Source organism: Mus musculus, chromosome 8 (assembly GCF_000001635.26).
Source record: "Mus musculus strain C57BL/6J chromosome 8, GRCm38.p6 C57BL/6J".
Classification (NCBI taxonomy): Eukaryota; Metazoa; Chordata; class Mammalia; order Rodentia; family Muridae; genus Mus; species Mus musculus.
The window spans coordinates 119,229,545-119,248,527 of NC_000074.6; the positions used below are offsets into that span (position 1 = coordinate 119,229,545).

The window sequence follows — 18,983 nt, forward strand, 5'->3', positions numbered from 1 at the left end:
CTTTCCAAAGAACGAGGGTAAAACAGTTCAGAACTAAATGAGCTTCCAGACTTCCAGGCATCGTCCCGAACCACTGAGCCACCGGCCCACCCCGGTTATGCAAAACTGTGTTCTACATCTGGTGTTTGATTTGCTACACAGTTTAACAGAAAAATAACTTTATCTATTTTTTCTAATTAAAAGAAGTGATGTTACAATCCATAACTACTGCAGCTCTGCTTTGGTAAATTAATGCCTATCTATTGTTTTTAAATCACAAAAGTGAACATGGCTATAGAAATGTAAAATGGTACTATTTCATTTTAATCTATTTAATTTTCCCATTCTTGAATTACATAATGGGGTTAAAACATTGAATGGAATTAATAGAATGAGTATTTAATTAAGCAGTAATGAGTTTCTAAATGGATGCTTGAGGAAACTGGCTTCACGGTTATGCAAGAATCAGATAATAGTCTTAACAAAGAGTATAATAACTGTGTTGAAATATTTTTTTATATATTTAAAGATTTTTATTTTTTTTTTCAAAATTCTCACAGGAGTATTTGAACATAACCCAGTTTCTTGACTGCTTCTAGGCAAATCTAAATATGCCTTTCGGTAGCTCCCAACACCCCACACCATCGAACTCTACCCACAATGCTCCCCCGCAGCCCATTGTGAAATGATTCTCAATGGAGCCCCTGTGTTCCGCCCACACCCTTCCTTCCTCCGGCCTCTCAGCCTCTCTGGAGGCCTGGTCTTAACCCCTGCTCTTTCTGGTGCCAGGAGTGAATGCTTTTGCCCTCTTTACCTCATTCAGGTTTCTCTTCTTTTACTTTCTGGGGAGTTCTTCCCCATGTGCTTCCTCAAACTGGTACGGGTACCTGCCCCCACCAGCACAATGCTGCAGGCTCTCCTAGAACTATGCCCCTTTTCTTGGAGCAGTGAACATCTTTTTGTAGTTATACATTTCTTTTCTATCTGCTTCTCTTTCTGTTCTATAAATCCACTATAAAATACACTATATCTGCTTTGCTTGTTAGTCTCTGGATAGATGGATGGATGGATAAAGGTAGAGGGTGAATTGTTGAATGAAGGATAAATAAAAGACGGACAGATGGGTAGTTGGAGAAACGGACAGTTGAATTACTAAATATATAGATGGTAAATGGATGGAAGTTGAGTAGTTAGACAAAAGATGGACGGAAAATGAATAGAAGGACAGAGGGATGAATGGATGGATGGATGGTTGATGGATGGGTAAACGGATGCATTTATACATTGATGAATGGATGGATAGATGGATGGATGGATAAATGGATGCATGGATACATGGATGAATACATGGATGGATCCATAAATGGATGGATGATGGATGGGTGAGTGGGTGGATGCATGGATGGATGATGGATGGAAAATGGATAGATGGACAGATGCATGGATACATAGGTACATGGGCAGATGATGGGTAAATGTAGCTATCTCTAAGGACATGTGAGGCCAAGAGTGTTAGCACACACCTTTATCTCCAGCACTTAGATGGCAGGTGGATTTCTCTGAGTTCAGGTTAGCTTGGTCTATAAAGAGAGTTCTAGGACAGCCAAAGCTACACATGGAAACCCTGTCTCAGAACAAAACAAAACAAAACAACAAAACAGAACATGTGAGGCCCACAGAATGTGCTCGTGGGAATTTCTAGGACACCTCTCTCCCCCATTTCATATGGATTACACACATTAACATGGTGTCCTATGGCAGCCCCTTCAGTAGGTACAACAGGCATGGAAACCTCTCCATTGTGAGAGAAGATGCATTCTTGACTCACACACTGGTGGCTTATGTATGACTTTATCATACATAAACTCATTGGTCCATCCATCAGATCTTCAAACCTGACCATATGCTACTCACTGTGTTTTGTTCTGAGCAGCAGGTTCTTGTCCCTCCACCAACTACCACTGGATTTTAATGATAGGCCCTGAGATAGGGAGGGGGCTTTGAGAATCAAGGAAAACTGTAATTCATTTCCTCATACCATAGAATGTAATTTTTAAAGGCCATAAAATTATGGAGAGCTCAACGAAGGCAAAACTTAAGAATCAATATCTCAGCCGGGTGTGGTGGCACAAGCCTTTAATCCCAGCACTAGGGAGACAGAGGCAGGTAGATTTGAGGCCAGTATGGTCTACAGAGTGAGTTCCAGGACAGCCGAAGCTACACAGAGAAACCATGTCTTGAAAAATCAAAAAAAAAAAAAAAAAAAAAGAATCACTATCTCTCTCATTTATTATTCTCTCATACAATACATCCTGATCACAGCTCCCTCCTTCCACTCCTCTCAGTCCTCCCCCCACCTCCCCTCTCCTCCATTTTCCTTAAGAAAAGAGCAGGCCCCCCAGTGGTATCAACCACACAGCACAGCATAACAAGATGTGGTAAGACTAGGCAGAAGCCCTCATATGAAGGCTGGATGAAGCAACTCAATATGAGGGAAAGGGTCCCAAGACCAGGCAAAAGAGTCAGAGACACCCTTACTCCCACTGTTAGGGATCCTACAAAAAGCACAGCACGTATTCAGAGGACCTAGCGCAGACCTATGTCGGCTCTCTGGTTGCCACTTCTGTGTCTGTGAGCCACTGTGAGTCTTGCTTAGTTGATTCTTTGGGTCATGCTCTTCTGGTGTCCTACTTCTATGATTCCTGCTCATTCCAGCCCAAAAGATTTATTTATTATTATACATAAGTACACTGTAGCTTTTTTCAGATACTCCAGAAGAGGTCATCAGATCTCATTGCAGGTGGTTGTGAGCCACCATGTGGTTGCTGGGATTTGAACTCAGGACCTTCGGAAGAGCAGTCAGCACTCTTACCCACTGAGCCATCTCACCAGCCTACTCTTCTACTTTCTCTCCAAGCTGTGACTAATGTTTGGCTGTGGGTCTCTGCATCTGCTCCCATCAGTTGCTGGATGAGCACTCTCTGATGATGATTGGTCTAGATGCCAATCTATGAGTAAAACAGACTATCTTTAGGAATCATTTCACCAACTTTTTTAAAAATCAGTCATGTTTGGTTCTAAACTTGGTCTCTGGGCCATCTGGCTTCCAGTTCCTGGCCATCCAGGCAGGGTCAGATATGGGCTCCCTCTTGTGACTTGGGCCTCAAGTTAGACCTGTCCTTGGTTGGCCACACCCACAAGCTCTGAGCCACACTTGCCCCAGCACACCCTGCAGGCAGGGAAGTCAGGGAAGTTTGTTGTTGAATTGGTGTCCCAGTCTCACCACAAGACTTGCCCAGTTACAGAAGATGGCAGGTTTGGGCTCCTGTGTCCATCATTACTAGGAGTCACCCTCCAGGTGACCCTAGAACCACCCTCATAGGTTCCAGGAAGTTTCCACTGCACTAGATTTCCACATTGCTCTCTAAATGGCCCCTGTTCCAGTCACCTCTTTCAATATTCTCTCCCCCAATTCCTCCCTTCCCCACCTGATCCCTCCTGTCCCCATGTGCATGCATGCACACGTGCTCACACACACACACACACACACACACACACACACACACACACCACCCTGATCTACTGACAGAGTCTATTCTATTTCCCCTCCCCAGGGAAATCCTTGCATTCTCCCTCCCCTCAAGCCCCCCTTGTTACTTAGCTGTGGATTGTAGCATGATTATCCTTTACTTAACAGCTAATATCCACTTCTACGTGAGCACATGCCATGTTTGTCTTCCTAGGTCTGGGTTGCCTTGCTCAGATTTGCCTGCAAATTCAGACCAGAACTGATAGATAGCATGGCTATAAGTCATTTAATATATATAATATATACCAAAAGAGTTTTTAGCTTGCATATGGTCCAGGTGGCCCAACAACGGCCGTCTCCCTGCAAAAAGGTGAAGAATCTTGTTGTTCATTCCAGGAGGCTGGATATCTCAGGAACCCCAGTCTAGCACTCGAATCATGGAGGACTCCCAGAGAGCTGATCTTCAGTCTACATTAGAATCCCAGAGAGGCTGGTTTAATTGCTGAGAAGGCCTGCCTTAGCAACAGGATAGAGGAACTCGCCAGCAAGAAAGAGGGCAAGCAGGCAAAAAGCCGCTTCCTCCTTCCATGTCCTTTTATGTCAGCCACCACCAAGAAGTGTCATCCATGTAGGCTGTGTCCTCCTGTTTCAGGTAGTATGGTTAAGAAAGTCCCTCATGGGCTGGGGAGATGGCTCGGTGGTTAAGAGCACTGACTGCTCTTCCAAGGGTCCTGAGTTCAATTCCCACCAACCACATGGTGGCTCACAATCATCTGTAATGGGGTCCGATGCCCTCCTCTGATGTGTCTGAAGACAGCTACAGTATACTCACATAAAATAAATAAATAAATATTTTTTAAAAAGTCCCTCATGGGCATGATTTTAGTTGATCCCAGGTGTAGTCAAGTTGCAACCAAAATTGGCCATCACATAGTCCACAAAAGCCACCAAGGAACGAGAGAGATCCGTCTGACTCTGCCTTCCAGATTATGCAGGCAAGTAGAACATCGCGTGCCAGCCAATGACTCTGCCCCTCAGTCCCTCTCAGTCCCTCAGTGGTTTAACTCTTCTGCATTCTCTCTCACCCCTCACTTCTGCTCCCACCTCCTGTATTTAAGACCATTCGTTTATTTGACAAGCGGCTCCTGAGTCCCTTCCATGCCCTGAGCATTGTGTAAGGAGCTGGTGCCAAAGCCTCCAGCCACCTCAAGCCATTATTTGTATAGTGATGTCCTCTTGACCATGAGATACTCACCTGCTCTGCCTGGGCATCCTCTCACTTATGTGTTAGACATAACACCCTATCCATCTAACTGGAGAGTTCAGGCCATAGCACATCCCAGTTTCCTAAAGAGCCCGCGTCACGAGAACAGCAAGGACCACAGCTATGAGGAGGCACAGGGCTCCGGTGTCCAGCTATAGATATACCAGAGGAGTAAGCTGAGTGGTGGATCCTACATGGCCTCCGCAGCAGACTGATTGAAACCAAAGCTTCCTAAAACTCAAGATAAGAAGGTGTGGTCCTTGACCTACGGTAGGGCTTGGGACGGAATCCTGCCTTTACTTTCTTCTCTCCTTCATCTTCATCTGCAATCTGAAGGGGTTAGGGAAGCCTGGTGTCACCAGGGCCCATCCTGAGCACACAGCAGACAGAAGTTGTTAATGACATCGCTCATCCCCACTGAGCCCAGAGTCGCTGAAGACACCCCTTAACACCAAGACCAGCTGCCTCCTCCATCCACAAGGGCTGACAGTGACACACCTAGACTTGAGCCCTTCATGCCTCTCACTCTACTCTGTGCATTAGAATTATCTGAGCTTCCTCTTGAGTCTTTGGTCTAACCCTAACCAACTGAATTGGCATAGGACCCAGGAATTACCATTAAACCTCATAGGGAACTCTAGCATGCAGGTAGGAGTCAGAGTCACAAACGTGGTTTCTGGGCTCAGGAATCCTGTAGATGGATTTGGTTTTGGTTTCTGGCTTTTTCCGTTTGTCTGTCTGTTGTTTGTTTCGCTTTAGTTTTGGGTTTTTTTTTTTTTTTTGTCTCCTTTTGGTTATGGACAAAAGGATAGTAGCAACTTTTCCATAAACAGGAATCAGAGGAATGGGGTCAAAGTAGTTACTACTGGAGCCATTTCTACATGACAGCATCCCCTATGGTCCTCCTCCAGCAGCCAAGCTCCACGCTGCTATACATCCTCAGAATCTTATGAGCTGCCCAGGTTTGCTCAGATATGCAGACAGATTAGTTTTCATCCCTGCTCCATCTCTCCCCCGCCCCCCCCCCCCGGAAACCAAGCCTCAATATGGAGGCTCGTGATTAATGATTTAAAAGTCAATGGATCAGTGGCTGTTTGCAAAACCTCATCTCTCAAATTACTCCTCTTTGAACACAAGGCCTTTTTGACATCATCGTACCGTGTCTGGATTCTCACTGCTACTAATTGAAATTCCTGGATGTTTCCTTATCTTGTCGGCTCCTTGGTCGTGCCTGTTCATGAAATATTTGCAAAGAGATTACTGTCCACCTGAGTGTGTCAGAGGTAAACGCCAAAACAATACTTCACGTTTCCCCGCTCAAAGGAAATGTGCTCCTGATAGCTCAGGAGATTCTCTGTTGGTGAGAATGCTTATTTTTCATGGATTGATTGATTCCCACCACACCCACATATAACAAGTGTTTGAGATGTGGTACAATTAAAACCAAGGCTCCCAGCTGCAAACATCTGTGTTTCTTAGCAAAATAGTCTTTTAGTCTTGTGGGCTATGGGAGAGAAACTAGGCAGGCCGGGATTGATTCTCCTCATTAGAGAGTAGGGCAGGGTGTGGTAGGACAGGATGGGAGGCAAATATTATGGATCCAACCTTAGGCCCTCTACTTAAGTCCTGCCATCCTCTGATCAAGTCATCGTGAGTTCGAGGTAGGCAAAGCAGCAATAACAACACACATAAGGGCTAGAGAGATAGCTCACTCAGTAAGGTACTGTAGCCCTAGCTTGAGACTATAAATTGGATCCTTATAAACCCTCGTTTAAAAAGACAGCCATGTACTTATAATCCCAGCAATGGGGAAGCTGAGACAGGAGGGTCCTTCAAGCTCCCTGGTCTGCCAGTCTAGCACAAACCAATGAGAGACACTGCCTCAAAGGCACCGAGGAAGGCAGCTAAGGCTGCCCTTACCTCAACATACATGGCCACACCCATCTAAACATTTACCACAGACACACATCCACACTTAATAGTAAATCATGCAAACAATGTCTGCAATGGCTCACACCCCACGGGAGCTCACTTCTTATCCAGCAGTAATTCAAAATAAAAGTGCTCCTGGCTCTTAGCTGACCCCCTCCATGAGAGACTGAAGGCCCAAGTTTCATCATCCTGTGACTCCACCCTCCCTGGGGTCTCCTGGCTGTGTGCTTTCCACCAGGCAGAGAAAGAAGGAACTGGAAAGAGGGCACAGTTTTCACAACCTCTTCCTTAGCCTGGCAACATCCATCCACGGTGTCCTGCGTGAGCTAAGTTTGTCCCACAGCCTTGCCTGAGCCCAGGGGAAAGCTGATTTGTGGAACACAGCTTCTTCTTGACCATAATGCCTGTGTTATGTGTTATTAAATGAAATGATAGGTATAGCATTCTTTATGTAGTGTACACAGGTAAGCTCTGTCATTGGCATCTGCTCGATACATTTCAGTACGCTGACTATGGCCACCTGCTTTGTCTACAGTTTCAAGCCACAGTGGAGGAGGGAGCTGTGGGGGTCATTGTCAACTTGACAGTGGAAGACAAAGACGACCCTACCACAGGAGCCTGGAGGGCTGCATACACCATCATCAATGGAAATCCTGGGCAGAGCTTCGAGATCCACACCAACCCACAGACCAACGAGGGCATGCTCTCTGTGGTCAAGGTAAGGGTGCCCCTCGGAGGCGTCTCTGTCCTCCCATGAACACTTAGAGCCCCATGAAAGAGTTGAGAAAGTCATGGCTAGATTCTGCCATTTCCCCCTGGAAGCCCAGAGAGGGACGTTGGACTGACTTCCCTGATTCGAGCATTCTGGTAGATGGCCCTGTTTGCTTCTAAGGCAGGGAAGGACAATAAAAGAGGGCAGAGCAGGAACCTTGATCTCAAGTCCCAGGGCAGAGTGCCTGCCCACCTTTTCTGTGCCTCTGTTTACTTATGTATGAGAAGCCACAATTAATGTAGCATCTAATTAAGGATGCTGGGTCCCTTCTCCTTGCTGTGGCGAGGGGGGTCATGGTCTGGATAACTGCCTTAGTTTCTTTCTGAGACTGCTATTGAAAGATAGATAGATAGATAGATAGATAGATAGATAGATAGATAGATAAATAGATAGATAGATAGATAAAACTCTGACAAGAGCCACTTAAGAGAAAAAAGTTTAATTTTGTCCATCATTGGGGGTGGGAGGGTGACCATCATAGCAACAGGGGCTTGAGACAACTGATGATACCACATCTATAGTAAGAAATTAGAGCACAAGGAATCAAGGAATAAATGTACCCATGAGGTCCAGCCCCCTTTCTGTAGTTGGCACCATCTGGATCCCCTGCCTAGGGAATGGCCCCACCCACAATGAAGAAGTCCTCCCAGGTCAAACAACATAATCAAGAGTATCCCCCACAAGCATGCCCAGAGCTCCGCCTCTGGAATAATTATAGGTTCTGTCAAGTTGACAGTTCACACTAACCTGTCCCCTGACCAGCTTACCTCCTAATGACCCCCACTTGTGCTAACACTCTCACATAGGAGCCTGTGACTTCAGGATGTGAATGTGGGAGGAGCGTGTCCAACCCATAGCACAGTGAGGACTTCATGAACAAAGATGTAAAATGTTCAACAGAACCAGCTACTTCCAGTCTGTATCAGTTTGGTACAGCAATTGAGCATACATTTTGTGTGTGACCTTTGTTTGTGATCTGTCGTGACCACTGGCTCTGGTACTGATATGATACAATTGCTCAGAGGACTCTACACTAGGAGACTATCTACAAAGATGAGTGCGGCTTGATAATTGAAAGTCCATCAAGGGCCTCCGTGAGCAAAACTGAAGGTGCCGTCAGGACTGGCAAACCCTGGGCCTCAAAGGGAGACTCCACCTCTTATCCAAGCTTCTAGAGGCCAACATGGCCTGAGCCTCATGGACCTTCTAATATCTTCAGATCAGACACAGCCTCTCAGTTGCTGCTCCTTGATGTCTGTCATCCTGCCAACCACATCTTCTACTCAATCGCTCTTCCACAGAGCTGTGTGATCCCATCACGTCCACTGAGTAGTCCAAGATAATCTCTCATCTCGGAGTCTCTCATTTAACCAAGTCTACAAAGTCATTTTTGCCTTAGACTCATAGAACTGAGAACTATGGGAACGTTATCCTGCCTACCCCATAGTCTGTGCTGGTCTGCCTTCTGTTACTGTGGTGAAACACTGACCCAAAGTCACTTGGGGGAAGAAAGGACTTGTGGCAAATTATCCTTCCAGGTCACAGTCTATCACTGACAGAAATCAGAGCAGGATCTCTCTCTCTCTCTCTCCCTCCCTCCCTCCCTCCCTCCCTCCCTCCCTCCCTCCCTCCCTCCCTCTCCCCCCCCTCATCTCTCTGAATCAGACAATTATTCAACAGAGTTTCCTTCTTCTCTGGAGACTTCTGTGTTGTGTAAAATGGACAATAAAAATGAACCAGTACAGAATGCCGTCAGCAACTACATCATATCAGTACCAGAGCTATTGAGCATGGCAGATCACAGACATACCTGATTTCTAGAAGACACAGAGCCTAGGTTCCTGCCCTTCCCCACCTCTTGGTCACCCCAGTTCTTCCTCCGTAATAATACAATGACAGAGCTGTCAGGGGAACCTGTCACTGGCCATCCAAGGCTACTGCTTTCCAAAGGGTAAAAGCATGAAATACCATCACCCTGGCCATCTTCTGGGTCTATAGAGGATGCTGGTAACTTGCCAGCCTGCAGCTTCATGGAAAAACTTGAGTAGATACTTATCTCTATCATGTATCCTGGGGTGGGACTTGGTGGTCCCCAACATGTGTTTGCCCAGACCGGAGGAAAATAAATGCCATGACCAGAAGCCACCTAGATGACAAAATTGTTTACTTCATCTCAAAGGATACATTTTTTTTCAACTTTTTATTGCTTCTTTGTGAATTTCACATCATCACCCAATCCCACCTTCATATAAGGGTGCCCTCTACCCTTGCAACCTCCCTACCCCCAAAACATTAAAAAATTTTTTAAAACCTCATCATGGAAACTGTAGTGTGTCACAGTGTGTCCCGTCGTGTATATCTTTGTCCACACGTTCTTGATTAGCAAACATTCATTGCAATGAGTCGGTGGTCTGGCTCCAGACCTCTGACCTGTGCTACACTGTCAATACTGGACCCTCACCAGGATTCCTCTCTGACATCTGCCAGTAGCCTGCCCTGACCTTTAGGGTTAAGTAATAGTGTATTAATAAGTATTAGGTACTGAGTGGGTAGATTCAGCATCGGAAAAAAGTCAAAGACTGATGACCCCTGGCCTTGCCCTGGTTTCTTTCTCTGTGATTCTCTTACTATTTTGTGCTAATAAGCGCTGGTTTCTTTTCCCTTTTGCTGCCCAGTTGAGAGAGAGGCTTGGAACTCTTTAATTCTTCATGAACCAGAGAGAAAAGCAAAAAAAAATAAATAAATAAATAAAGTCTTTTACACAGGCAATATTCACAAATACATACACACTCATACACACACATACATTCTTGTCAAGCCTGGCCACCTGCGTCTCATTAATTCTACAAGTGTTTATGCATACTTACATACGTACACATGTATGTATAGGCAGGCAGAGCCCCAGATGCTACACTTTCTTCCTTTTCTCTGGCCTTAGACCTCCTTAGACAAAAGTTCTTTAGAAAATTACCTCATAGATAAAATGTTACACAAAAGGGGAGTTACAGAAGGATGTTAAAAGTAGTGACCTCAAAGCAACAGTTTCACATGGCCTTGCTTTATCACAGTGCACACCTGTGGCTTCATCCTTGGACCTGACCTAGATTGAATGTTTTTCCTTGATCACCAGTTTGTCCCACGTCTATTTCTCTTCTTAGTGTAATTGTAAAAGCTCACTGGATTCCTTCTTATGCAGCCTTTACTTACTATTCTATGAGGAGGGGGCACCTTCTATTCTTGATTCTAAATTTATCTTTCTAAAACCATCTTTTAAAACTTTCTTCCTAAAATCATTAGAATCAAATCAGGAATTCTATAAAATCATTATCAGGAATTATGAAATCATCAATTTGTCTATACAGCATTACTACATGTTGGTACATTTTCATTGATCTGAAGAAAATCTGCTCAACAGGGTGGGCTAATGCCCAGGAATCATTAGACTATTTAATAATGATAGGAAAAATCATATCAGCTGCAAGAAACAATCTGAGATGACGTCTCTTAGGATCTTGCCTCTCAGAGCTCACACATGCTAGGCCACTGAAAAAACACTGGGCCACCTCCAGGAAGGCTACCTGCTAGCCTCAGCCTCTCCTAGAAGACTCCTGACAGATATCCCTGCAGGTTACATCTTACAAGATCTTCATCTGTCTCCTGATTTCTCTCCCCTGAGAATGCACCACAGGAAATGACATGGCCCTAACCCGTCCCTCTGGTTCTGGGATCCCACCCTGAGTCCTCTCATACATACAAATGCACGTGGATACACACCTCCCTCTATTTTGTACATGCCCTCAGCATAGTCTGGCCCAACAAGTCAGAGGTTTCTGTCTCCTTAAGTGTCCCAATTAGAACAAGTAACTATTCCCCAACTGTCTTGGCTCCCTGGCACTTGTCTGAAATGTATTTAGCAGGGTTGCTGATAAAGAGTATCTCTTGGCATGGGCAAAAATCTGTTCTTAGAATCAAAGGGAAGAGGATTCAGCAGTGAGTTATTCTCAGGTTAGTGGGATATGAACAAAAGATAACAGGGCCCCCAATATATATAAAGCAAGGCAATCATATATTGTGAGGAAGTCAAGGCAGGGCAGCAGCTTTAGGAGTGAAGCTAGATTTACCTGTTCCACCTGTCTAGTCGAGTAATAAAAGTGGGGTGATCCCACACTCTGGTGGATCCCAGGCCTTAGGGGTCTCTCCTTCACTGAACCCCCAGGGATGTTGAAGTCATGAATTATGGGTTACAGTCTGGAAACCTTACAGCATCAGCATTGCCAGTGACTAAGGCTCGAGTCGGGGGTGGGGGTGTTCATTTACTTTTTCCATCCAAAACACAACAGTGTTGCACCAAGTTCATGTTTGCTTGTGCCCTGTTCCTTTTCTGTTTGTTTGTTTGTTTGAGAAAGATTTTTAGCCCAGGCTGACCAATGACCAGGTATCCAATGACCTTCATTCAAGTTCCTTTCTGTTGCTGTGATTTTTTTAATTGCCCTGAAAAGAATCAAATTAGTGGAGAAAGGGGTTTTGGTTTGGTTTGGTTTGGCTTGGCTTGGTTTTGGCTTATACTTCCAAGTTACAGTCTATAATTGAAAGGAAGTCAAGGCAGGGATTTAAGACATCCACAGTAAAGAGCAGAGAGATAAATGTCTGGACCCTTGCTTGCTTGCTTGCTTGCTTGCTTCACTCTTACACAGTCCAGGGCCCAACCCTGAAACTTCCCACGTTCAGTCTGGGTCTTCCCACCTCAATTAAGTATTAAGACAATGCCCTACAGGCAGGCCCATTGGCCAACCCGATCTGGATAATTCTGAATTAAGACTCTCTTCCCAGGTGATTCTAAATTGGGTCACACTGAAATGAAATCCCGATCCTCTTGTTTCTCTGAGCACTGGGATTTCATGTCCCACCACGCTTGGTCTTGTGATGGACTTGGGATGGAACCCAAGGCTTTGTGCACACTAACCAAACCTCTCCCAACTGAGCCACCTTCCCAGACCTCATATTCTTCTTCTTAAAGACCCCTGAAATGGCACAAGACTTAAACCATGAAGCCCAGATCTCTCCCCACATGCTCACAGCTGCTCATGCAATGCCAAAAGGACCAAGTACAAAGTAGGCATGAAGCCCAGGGTGTGTGCCTTTCTAACACCCTTCTGTCTGCTCCACCAGCCCCTGGACTATGAGATCTCTGCCTTTCACACCCTGCTGATCAAAGTGGAGAATGAGGACCCACTGGTACCCGACGTCTCCTATGGCCCCAGCTCCACGGCAACTGTCCACATCACAGTCCTGGATGTCAACGAGGGACCAGTCTTCTACCCGGACCCCATGATGGTGACTAAACAGGAGAACATCTCTGTGGGCAGTGTGCTGCTGACAGTGAATGCCACAGACCCAGACTCCCTGCAACATCAAACTATCAGGTAGGTGAGCTCCTCGGGACCTTCGAATAGAAGCATACAAGAGAACACCTTCCTCTCTGGTTGCCAAAGCTGGCTGCTGGTCACTGGTTGTAGTCGCTGGGTTCAGTTACTGTTTGCCTATTGCAAAATGTTGTTAAGTTAACCCTGTTGTCTATCCGGATGTATGGGAGGAAAAGAAAGTTTGCACCTATGGAGCCAACGTGCTCTCAGTAAGAGGACAATATCCTTACCCATGATTCCAACACAGGAAGGGACCGGCTTCAGGGCTACATTCCCAAATACCCTAGCCCAATCTGGAGGATCCTAAAGAAGAGCCATGCTGTGTGGGCTTCTGCATCTCTTGATGCTCCAGCCTTATAAAAAAAAAGGCACTGGTTGGTCCCATTTGTAGATGGAGGTATTGTGAATTCGGGGATGGGAAGACAGTTCCGTGAGTAACAAGATCCGAGTTTGTGTTCCTGGAACCTTCATGGATCGATGTGGTGGAGCATACTTGCAATCCCAGCACTGGCCAGGCAGAGACAGGAAGATTCCCTAGAACTTGCTGGCTGGCCAGTCTGGCTTTATTAATGAGTCCCATTAGGTTTGGTGAGAGACCCTGCCTCAAAGCATAAGGCAGAGGCCAGGTATCCTGGTTTGCTTTCTATTGCCAGAACCAAACAGTAATAAACACCATAACCAAAAGCAGCTTGGGGAGGAATAACTTACATGTTCCAGTCATGTTGAATCACGGAGAGGAGTCAGGATAAGGACCCAAGCAGTAGCAGAGGTGGGAACTTTGGAGGAGTACTGGCAACTGGCTTGCTACTCATGGCTTGCTTAGCCTACTTTTTGATACAACCCAGGACCACCTGCCCAGGGTGGCACTACCTACAGTGGGTGGGTCTCCAACATTAATCATTAGTCAAGGAACCACACACACACACATGCCTACAGGCCAATCTGATGGAGGCAGTCGTTCAACAGAGGTCCTCTCTTCCCAGGTGACTCAAGTTTCTATCAAGTTGACAGGAAATAATTTGTGCACTAGGCATGGTGGTTCGCAGCTTTAATCCAAGAGCTGGGGAGGCAGAGGCATCGTCTCCTCTGTGAATTCAAGGCCAGCTTGGTCTGCATAATGCGTTTCAGATCAGTCAAGGCTATGGAGTGAGGCTCTGTCCCTAATAACAATCATCATTATCATTAGAGACTGATAAAAGCTGGCTTCCACAAGCATTTACACACAGGTGCATGGACTCATGCACACATCTACACTCGAGACAGGTGTGAGCACTTGTTCAAGTCTGCCCGGTGTGACAGCAATGGAAACAGGCTGACACAGTGCCCTGTCGGTTCTCTTGGCTTCTGAATGCACATTAGTTCTGGGCCTCAGAGGCAAAGAGCAGAATTTGCCCTATCCTTAGAAATGGACCCCTGGGTTGGAGTTCTAATAATCAATAGCAGGAGTAGTGTGGTCAACAATTTCTGCCTTCATTCCTTCGTAGGTTTTTTGTTTGTTTGTTTTAACTTATTTTTATTTATATTTAGTTGAATTATAGTTAAAATATAGTTATATCATCTACCACTTTCCTTTCTCTACCTGGCACCAGCCACTCTCTCGAGAATTCCTGGCCCCTTTTTCTTTGCTATTGTTATACCTATATATGCATAAGTACATAAATACAACATACTTGGTTCATTTAGTGTTGCTTGTATGAATATGATTTCAGGACTGACCACTTGGTATTGGATAACCAGTTAGGGGGCCCATCCCTGGGGAATGCTGTTCTCCTTCTCCCAGCATTCCTTGGTGGCCTGTGATTCTTGGTCTGGGGATGAGACCTCTTGAGAATTTTCCCTTCTGTGTCAGTGTGTCAGTGGGTGTTGTTACTGTTTGGGTCTTCTTCGGGCAGCCATGTTGTCAAGGTGGCAGGGGTGCAGCTTCCCTGTTGTTCCTAGGAGACACTCTCAGCCCAGACTTCCCATTCCTGTGGCTCATAGCATCTTTCTGTCCTCTCTTTCATGGAGTTCCTTGAGCCTTGGGTCCAGGGTTTTAGTTTTGAATATATCCATTAGGGCTGGGTGCCCTACCATAGGTTTTTCTCTCAGTTTTGACCATGTGAGGTTTTCTCTGAAGGTCTCTGTCTGCGGCAGAGAAGCCTCTTTGATGAGAAGTTAGAGCATAAGCATAAATTTTAGAAAGCAGTGGGAGTCATGCTGGTTTAGTAAGTTTTAGCCATGGGTTCTCCTCTATGATCCATGATCTCGCTATCCCCGAGGAAGCTGGCTATGCTTTGAATACCCCATATGATTCCCCTCCTGTTGAGTGGGCCTTAAGTCCAATCAGACAGCTGTTGGTTACAGCCAAGATAGAAGTGCTACTACTGCACCCTTAGGGATAGCTGGTCATTGCTGTGGTTCATAGGCATCCCAGCTGGACAGGACACCTAATTGCTTCTCCCACCTTTGTCAACTTTACATAGAACCTCCTGGTACTATAAAAGCTAGTGTTCCTCCAGGAGGAAGCTTTGGGTCAAATGCCACTAAAATCTTGCCAGTCCTGCTTCCTTTTTATGCTCTGCTCCAGGATTCAGTAGAAGGTCTCTTCCTAGTAAGATTTCATTAAATGGCCAACATCACCTGCCAGCAGCTACAGGATCCCTGAGACAATGTCACACTGTAAACAAATCACTGCACAGGCCCAAGTGAACCACTTGTCTTGGCAAAGAAAGTTTGAAGTGTCTCCCACAGAGCCAGCTGGCAAGGAGGAAGCAGAGGTTGTCCCTCCCCCCCACCACCACCACCCCCCCCCCCCAAACACACACAAAGTTTCTTTTTACCTCCAGACTTTCTGATTTGCTAGATGGACTAGAGGATTTTGCAAGTTAGTAACAACTCCTCTGACAGTGAGAATGGGAGATCACCTTTCTTCCCCTGCCCCCTGCTGGGCGATTTAATGGTCAAAGAGCGCATTCCTGAAGGACTTGATAGGAAATCTGTAGCTTAGCTACCACACAGCTGTGCAGGCTGTCTTTAGGGCGGCTTACCACCATTTTTTGTGTTTCTACAATGGGAGACCGAGGCAGCAGATAAAATGAGCTGAAGCTAGCATTGCTAACCCTGGGTTCTACCTTTCTGTCTCAGCTTTGACCCTGCTGGGGATCAAAGGGTTAATGGAATGTCGAGTGACTAGTGAGGGTTCCTAGAACAAAAGCCACAGTGCCCACATCAAGGACAGACAGTGGGAGAGAGGGTTCTCTAATTGAATGCAGTTCTGGGCTAACTTAAGCAAAGGGTTAATTTGCTGTGGGTCTGTCCATGTTTATGGGAGCAGAAGGAGAAGCAGCTGGAGGCTGTGCAGGCTCCAGGGCATTCCTAAGGTTCCAAGTGGCATGAGCTGGTGGCCTGGCATGTCAGAGCTTCAAAGAGAAAACACGGCATCTCCAGCCAGTCCCTCCCTGTCTTCCATCACTTCAGTTCACACTCCTGCTCTTGAGCAGAGAGGATAAGCTTCCAGCAAAGGGCACCTAGGTGGAGGGGCAGCAGAGATGTGACCACCACCTGTTATGGTGGACCAAGAAGGAGGGCAGGAAAGCATACTGCTTAAGCACTGAGAGAGGCCAAAGGAAACACCCCCCCCCCTCCTTGCACATGGAGTGAAAGACAGGATGAGATGCAGAGAGAAAGCTGGTTGGTGATAGCCAAGCCACTCAGTACTAAGGCAAACTTCAGAGCCTAGAAAGCATGATCCAGGCTGTAGAACTAGAGGCCATGGGCTTCCTATTTGGCCCCAGTGCAATGTTAAGAGCTCCTACTGAGGGTCTTGGGGGCTGCTAAATATCTCTATCCTGTGGACTGGAAAGGCAGGTCTGAGCACCATCTGTGACCACAGGCCACCAGTGACCTGGACCCAGCTCAGACTCACCTATGCCAAACAATGCATGGATTAGCCCAGCTGATTGAAATGTGGGGACCTGGCAGCCAGTGGGATGGTACTAGTACCAAAGCCAGACTCCTTTTCACACCCCGGTGCTATTCTCTCTAGCTGGCTCCATCCTCACCCAGGTTTGTACATCTTCAAGGAAATGAGGTCAGCCCTGAAACAGTCCTCTATCTGCCTGCAGAAAGAGCCACACCCTACCCAGAAGCAGTGCAGCCGGTACCACCAGAGGCTCACTGAGCCATCTGGAACATGTGACCCTGAGGAGCAAGGCGATGAACGGTGCTCATGGGCTGGCCTTATTGTTCAGGACCACAGTTGATCCCAGTGTCCTCCGTGGAGGCTTGAGCTGGTACCACTTAGAGAAGGCTGGGGTCCTTCTCAGGAGACAAGAGTAAGAGCTGGGTTTTTTCAAGAGGTGCAGATGGCCCCCATGGTTAGAAACCCTCAGACAACACAGCTGCCTTACTTCTCTACAGCTGGTCACCCAAGAGGACCAACATCTGCTCACAGGCCTATCAAGGGATGCAGAACTGGCTAAGAGATGCTAAACTGGCTGGGTGATGCTGAGCTTGCTGAGGGATGCTGAACTTGCTGAGGGATGCTTAGCTTGCTGAGGGATACTGGACTGGACAAGGGATGCTGGCTTGGATGAGGGATGTTGGCTTGGATGAGGGATGCTGAACTTGTTGAGGGATGTTGGCTTGGATGAGGGATGCTGAACTTGTTGAGGGATGCTGGCTTGGATGAGGGATGCTGGCTTGGATGACGGATGCTAAGCTGGTCACTTTCCCTACTGGGAATCATAATTGCCTGCCAAGTATCCCTTCCTCAGCTTCACCGAATGGACCTTCTCTCTTCTCCCATCATCTCCCCTCCTCTCCACTCCCTGCCCTTCCCTTTATTCTTCCTTCCTCCTCCTGGCCTTGCCCGCTCCTCCATTTCCCGGTACTGGTTCTGAACTCATGAAACATCACTCACTGGCAAGCAGACCTGCTGCCCTGAGAAGGAAAGGCTCTTTAGTGATAAGGAGTTTGATCCAGCGCACTGGAAAGGGGCCTCCAGGGAGGCTGTACGTGAGGAGTGCACGTGGCTGTGTGGAGGGGTGGGCGTGGCTGGAGGGACTTTCCCACAGCTCTTCACATGGCTGCGCAGAGTTCTCAGGCCAATGATGACTTTGCAAGTGGCCTCTGGTCTCATTACCGTTGTAGCTCAAGTAATTCTTTAGGGAGCAGGATTAGAAGAGGGGGGAGTTTCACTCTGGGAGCTATTATTTTATCTCAGGATCTCTGAGTGTAGCTGACTAAGGCACAACAAAAGAAATGTTGCTGACCCAGGCTTCTGCCCCAAGCAGCCTCCATTCACAGCTAGACTACTGGCAGGGCCCAAAGATCCTTCACAGAACTCTGTTTCCCTCTTAACACTGGCTGGGCCACAACGTCCCAGTCCCTCTGCTTCTCTGTCCATCCTGCTCCATTTCCGTGACTTTCGCTTTGTCCATCTCTCTGGGCTTTCCTCTCCTAGCTCAATCCTGCTCTGCCCTTCTCCCCAACCCCCCCCCCAAAAAAAACTCCCACTCCTCTGGCATCTGTCTCACTCCAAACCTCTCTACCTTTCTTGTTCCCCCTCCTCTCTCCACTTCTATTCTTTGCCTGCCCCCACCTTTGAGTGATCACATGTGTACCGGTATATACATTCAAGTGTGGAAGGCCAGAGATCAACCTCAGAAGCTGTCCACCTTGAAACAGTCTCCCACTGGCCCAGAGGTCACCAAATAGGCTAGGCTGGATGGCCAAGAAGCCCCGGATACCCACCTGTCTCTGCTTCTCCAGCACTGGAAAAGCAAGCATGCATCGCCAAGCCTAGCTTTTATGATGTGTGTTTGGGGGATCAAACCCATGCCCGCACACTTGGATGGCAAACACTTTTCCAGCTGGTGTTTCTCCCTAGCCATTCTCTTTCTTCTCTCTACCCACCATGCCCTCATTGCCTCTCCCTCCTCTTCCTTCCTCCTTGACAAGATGAGAGCAAGTCACCTTCTGGTGATATTGTAGTGTTTCCTCCTGCTCCTCCCCCTCTTCCTCCCTCATTTCATTTCTCTGTCTCTTTTCCTCATCTCTCTCTCCATCCACTCTAAGACTCTCTGTGCTGAGTGAGCGCCAATA

General features: G+C 46.8%; 1 protein-coding gene across 4 annotated transcripts in view; it reads left to right on the plus strand.

The window, feature by feature from the left end:
• Cdh13 (cadherin 13) overlaps positions 1-18,983 on the plus strand; it is a 1,184,913-nt gene that overhangs the window by 1,089,528 nt on the left and 76,402 nt on the right. For all 4 annotated transcript variants that reach the window (XM_017312550.1, NM_019707.5, XM_006530628.3 and 1 more), the window contains 2 exons: positions 7,240-7,422; positions 12,646-12,899. In XM_017312550.1, the coding sequence (XP_017168039.1) occupies positions 7,240-7,422; positions 12,646-12,899 (437 nt within the window). The remainder of the gene's footprint in view (positions 1-7,239; positions 7,423-12,645; positions 12,900-18,983) is intronic.